Source organism: Neovison vison, chromosome 11, assembly GCF_020171115.1.
Source record: "Neovison vison isolate M4711 chromosome 11, ASM_NN_V1, whole genome shotgun sequence".
Classification (NCBI taxonomy): Eukaryota; Metazoa; Chordata; class Mammalia; order Carnivora; family Mustelidae; genus Neogale; species Neogale vison.
The window spans coordinates 120,005,502-120,011,501 of NC_058101.1; the positions used below are offsets into that span (position 1 = coordinate 120,005,502).

The following is a 6,000-nucleotide window of genomic DNA, read 5'->3' on the forward strand; positions in this document are numbered from 1 at the left end:
GTTCTTGATAAGAGAGTGTGGGATGTTATTAGCATTGAAATATCTGCAAGTAATAGAAGTAATGCTGAATATTCCAGTGCTTATGTGTATTAAAAGAAATAACATAATTTACCTTTAGATCTTGTCTGATCCTTACAGCTCTGTGAGGTAGCAAAGATTCAGCCTGAATAAATTACCTTATCATCACATGCCTTCTAAACCAGTGACAAAGCTGGAATTTGAACTTGGGTCTATGAGAAATCACAGTTCTTACAATACACAGTTGTTATGTCTCACAGCTCCCTATTAGGAGAACTAAACCCTTTATTATAATGAAAATGTGTTTTGTGGTGAGGATACTACCGTACACATTTGTTGATATTTATTGAATTATACACATAAAATTGGTGAATTTTAGTTCAATTAAATTGATTTAATTAAACCCACTAGAGAAGTTAACTGTTGTGTTTTTTGTTTTTTTTTTACTGACCTTGTTTCTGAATAGACTGATCATAATAGCAACACTTCCTGTCCTCAGGAAAACAGGCTTAGTTGCTAAAGAGAGTTATTACTCACGTAGACTGAGATGGAGTCTAAAAAGAGGCACATTTATTTTTAAGGGAAAGAACACTGTCCAAATAATAGTCTCTGTAACCCTCAGGAATATATTAAGTAGCATTGTTAGAATGATGTATAGAGAGAACTGTCATCATCTAGATTATGTAGCATGAAGATGTAGTTTTGGCAAAAATTGGTGAGAATTCATTCATAGCCATCTCTAATTATGATGACAATTACAGTATTAGGGGAAGCAGTTGGAAAACTTTTGAGTCAAATGATTTCAGTGGTAGTTTAGTCTCTTCTCAGGCCCTCTTATTATTTAAAAATATAATACACAACGTACACACAGAGAAGGAATCTCAGTACTGTCTTAGATCCTTCTAGGAAGTGAAGGACAAATTATGAATGTTTGTGGGGTTTTTCTTCTCCAGAATTATCTGCTTAGATATGGGGACTTAAGTTTTTTCTATTTTAAGATTTTTAATCTTAGTATTGAGGTAAAATACTAAGTTATCTTGGATTGTAGAAAAATGTCTAATAGGAGTTGTGAGGTGAATTTTTTCCCTGATTTTCTCTTTTCTAAAATGTTTTTAAAGGATTGGGTTGTAGAAGCTATTGGATTGAGGTTTAATAGTTAATTTGTGACATGTACTATTTTTAAAAATCTTTTTTTTTATATATATAGGTGGTTTTGATGATAATTCTCCTCTGAGTTCAGTTGAGCGGTATGATCCTCGGAACAACAAATGGGATTATGTAGCAGCACTTACCACTCCCAGGGGTGGAGTGGGGATTGCAACAGTGATGGGCAAAATCTTTGCAGTTGGTGGGCATAACGGCAATGCGTACTTAAATACAGTGGAAGCATTTGATCCAGTGCTGAATAGGTAATTTTCATGTTTCCTGTATGCTTTAATGGGATCTTCCAGTAACAGATTATTCCAGAGTGCTAAAATACTACTAAATATAGCTATTAATATAAAACATTAGGAAAAAAAAAAAAAAACATTAGGGATATCTTATCTCCCTGAGGAAACTTGCGGTCTTTCAGTCCCAATAATAGGGAGTTTTCAGCTATAGCTGTTGGTATTTTGAGTAAAGTAAATCGTGCTTTGTTTTATGATAACATACTTTGTCTTCTGTCTTTTCAGGTGGGAGCTGGTTGGATCTGTGTCTCACTGCAGAGCTGGAGCAGGCGTAGCTGTGTGTGCCTGTTTAACCAGCCAAATTCGAGATGTAGGTCATGGATCCAATAATGTGGTTGATTGTATGTGATTTGAGTTCCGGCCACCAACAATTTAGCCATAATTGATATGCAAGAAGGACAACCAGGATTTTGTATGACCACCTTTGAACAGTTTTCACTACTGCTGGAGTCTTATTTTAAATGAAAACTTGTATTGTGACTAAGTGCAACATTTAGAATGGTAGCTGAAGATCTATTGTAATAAAAGTAAATTTGATACATTCCACTTTAGCAAATAATGGGGTAGGGAAGAAAAATAATTTAACCTGAAACCATAAGTCCTCTGAAAAAATTTTTAAAGTAGTACCAGAACCTTGAAATCCCTCTTTAAAGACACTTGGATAAAGCAAAAATGTAAAATGGAATCATTTCCATTTTACCTGAGTTTTACCTTCTCTTTTGCCTAACAGTGTTAACTGTAGGCAGTGGACTTCTCCTAGAGGGGAGATTAGAACCTAGTCTTCAACACAAGTATATCAGGACACATAAAAGACCTGCTCCTTTTGAAGATCATTTCTACTTCGTGCTGATGAATTTATGCCTTGCTTTTTTTCTAGATGTCGATTTTTCAATTTCTTGGATATTTATAGAAGTAGAAAAAATGTTTACTCTTTTTCAGTGTCACTTGGCTGAATTTTCAGAAGCTTTATGGGCTTCTGCTGTAAGAAGCCCTTAATTACAGTTTGAATTATTTAGGGTACCAAATACCTATCTGAACTAATTCCATCTGAATAAATCTATACTTGTATTTTTTCATCTCATGCAAAAAGGACTTGTTTCATATTAGCAAAAATTGAACCAGAAGAAATATTACAGGAGAAGGCTTTAGAGTTGATATTATTCTGGTGCCCCCTTGAGAGGAATCTGAAAATATGTCTCTTATTTGATTTAATCATTTGGTTTTGAGTCTAGGATTATTAACTTTCCATTTTGCTTTTTTCCACCATCTAGGTTTTAAAAAAAAAAACTGGAATTTGGATGTATTTATTTTAAAATGAATGCATTTTTACAAAAATTCTTTATAGATTATGGTTTACTGATTAGTTCAAATCCATTATTACCAATAAAAGATATTATTACTGAAAACAGCAAGGTTGGAATTTACTGTTTTTTCTGTTTAATCACCTTCAGTATATTTATTGAACTTCAATTGAAAATATTTCTGCGCATTAATTTGAAGCCAGAATATTGATAAACCTACTGATTTAACAGTTCTTCGTGGTTTTAGCCAATATAATAAAATGGCCTATTCGTTATATGTAAATATTTGTGAATATTTATGAAGAATATTAAAATACTCTTTTGTATTTGGAATGCACTTTGGTACCTCTCTTCCAGGCTTCTTTGCATTTTCCTATCATCATGCCTTCCAATTTAGTTTAGTTCGTTGCTGGTTCACAAGGAAGCTGGGCTATTGAGGAACCCATCCAGCCAGCTCTGAAGTTGATTGCCTATTAACTCTGATGGTCCTCGTTAAAAGGTAGCCTGGGCTTGTCAGCATAGTAGAGTAGAAAGCCACATTACAAAAGCCAGTGTCTACTGAGTTTATTAGACCAAAAAAAGAAAAAACAAATTATAAGAGGATCTCAGGCTAACGGATAAAGGTCTTCCATGAAGCAGATTTAAAAGTTCCCAAATTACACCACTTTCTGCTGTCAGCAGCCTATTGGCAAGGTCATAAGTCTTTGCTGGATCTAAATCAGTGTTCTCTTGTACAGCTATAACCATATTTCAGTCATTCCTCAAAACATTTAACTCTCTAGCACTCACTGGACTGGTTACCATTAGCTGGGTGTGGAGCATAAATGTCAGCACCTAGCTTCAGCTGTCTCTTTCTTATGTCTGATGGAACTCTTGTGTTATACTGCTTGTCTGGCTATGGTTATTAGTAGGTTTGTTATATTTATTTTGTGGAAGAGAGGATCATGGTCTTATTTCTAAGATTATTTAAAATGGTTTTTTTCTTTAACATATTTCTGCCTTTCATGTTTGCAGAATTTGGGAACATATAGGTATTAAATTTTTTTTTAAGGTGTTAAATTTCTATTTCTGGTTTTTACTATACCGTAGTCATCTAACATGCTAACATACCCTAGCTGCCTATAAAATAGGAAATACTCATAAGGGAAGTAAAGTGAAATGAAGAAAACATGCTGGCTCTCTGTTATATCATTAGAAGCAGAGTTTGGAAGGACCTCACAATGGTTATGAAAAGATAAATAGTGGAACCAATATTCACAATTTATTAAAAACATTCATATAAAATGAGAATCAGGCTGAAGGAATCAATGCAATTGAAAGATTATTAAATTCATGGGAATAAAGAGATGACATTATTAAAAGAATATGGCTACTTAATTGTGAGGCCTTTCATTTTAACCTCAGATATTAGTAAGAAAAGCAAAAAGTGATATAAAATTTTGAAATGATAGATGGGAGAAAAAGAAAAAGTGAAAATTTCTGTATTATTTCTTCAAAAAGTATTGTAGGTGCTTTTGTGTGATTCTCCCATAAAGTTATTAAAGCCACTGTTTTCCTATATTGATTGTGTTGCCACTTTAAAAGAAAAAAAAAATCACCTAATACTGGTTTTGGTTAATTTCACTGTACTCTATGTAACTGATTATTTTAAATTATTTTAAATGTTTGAATAAACTTTGTATTCCGTCTAAGGAATATATGTATTCTCTTAATTCCCACATACATTTTGAATTTATAATGCTGTTAAATGCCTAGATAAGAAATTGTTGAATTTATATAAACTCCTTTTGCAAATGGTAAACTTAAGAATTTTCTTTGTTACTTTTTTCTCCATTTCTTACATGATCGAGAATGCATTTAGAATCCAATACATACCTTATCAGTTGAGAATGTTTTCTGTGGTTTTTTTATATCAGACTATAAAGAAATTGTTGGGGTGTCATTTGCTCTTTCTCTTCTTTATGTGGAATTAAAAGTTGCAATAAAACGTCTCTAAAATATTTTCTTAAAACTGTATATAAATATAAATTTGTGTAGTAATGCTCCCAACAAATCAAAATAATAAATTACCATATATACTGCTAAGGGCTGTGATTACAGTACTTGGATTCACACCAGTACTGTTTATTGATTCACAATGTACTAGGGCACCTGGTTAAGTTGGTTAAGCATCTGCCTTTGGTTTAGGTCATGATCCCAGAGTCCTGGGATCGAGTCCTTCATCAGTCTCCCTGCTTCACAGGGAGCCTGCTTCTCCCTCTGCCTCCCTCTCTCTCTCATGAATAAATAAATAAATAATTTTTAAAAATTCATATATATATACTACATGTATCTATTATGAATAGCAACTTCTGTAAGGTCTATGCAGCTTCTCATTTTTGATGGTTTTACAGAATCCTATCAAAACTATGTAATTGCTTATTCTCCATCCCTGAAACTGATTTAGTAAGTTGACTGTAATATTTTTTTTTCTCATAGAAAGGATTATTTAGGGGCGATGCTCAGTCAGTTAAGCATCGAACTCTTGATCTCAGCGTAAGTCTCCATCTGAGGGTCTTGAGTTCAATGCCCGCACTGGGCTCCATGCTGGGCATGGAGCCTAATTAAAATAATAATAATTAAAACATAAAGGATATAGGCAACTAATGTAAGTACTTTCACTAATCTTAGTAACTGATTAAAGCAATAGTCTCTTCAGCAGCTGCGGACTTGTATAGAAATGAGATTCTTGATGCATTAGGATGAATGTTGTTCTTCCAAATAAGTGGTTTTTTTCCCCTTTTATAATTATGTTGCCAATGCTAAACATTTTTCTGAAAGTGGCCAGAAGAGTCCATTTGTAAGGCATCCAAGAGAATTAGTCTTGTCACTCATTTTAGTTACATGCTATTTTTTTAATTAAAAAAATTTTTTTAAAAGATTTTATTTTTAAGTAATCTCTATACCCAGCTTGGGGCTTGAACTTACAACCCTGAGATCAAGAATTGTATGCTCTACCTGCTGAGCCAACCAGGTGCCCCAGTCATGTTAATTTTGACCAGAATCTTGATTATGGCCATGTATATTTTATTCATCAAGCTTGATTAAAAATATTTTGTGTTACAACAGGGGATATCTACCCTCAAAAAATTAAGGTTTTCCTTTACTGGAAAATTTTTTCACTAACAGACCATTCCAGTGGAAGATTTTTAAAATCACCCCGAGCGATAGTAACTTTTTTTTAAAGTTTTTAT

At 33.2% G+C, this 6,000-nt stretch overlaps 1 protein-coding gene across 3 annotated transcripts in view; it reads left to right on the forward strand.

Moving 5' to 3' along the window:
* Positions 1-4,767, forward strand: part of KLHL8 (kelch like family member 8) — a 57,253-nt gene extending 52,486 nt beyond the window's left edge. For all 3 annotated transcript variants that reach the window (XM_044224567.1, XM_044224568.1, XM_044224569.1), the window contains 2 exons: positions 1,226-1,427; positions 1,692-4,767. In XM_044224567.1, the coding sequence (XP_044080502.1) occupies positions 1,226-1,427; positions 1,692-1,815 (326 nt within the window). In that variant the 3' untranslated portion in view covers positions 1,816-4,767. The remainder of the gene's footprint in view (positions 1-1,225; positions 1,428-1,691) is intronic.
* The last annotated feature ends 1,233 nt before the right edge of the window (positions 4,768-6,000 follow it).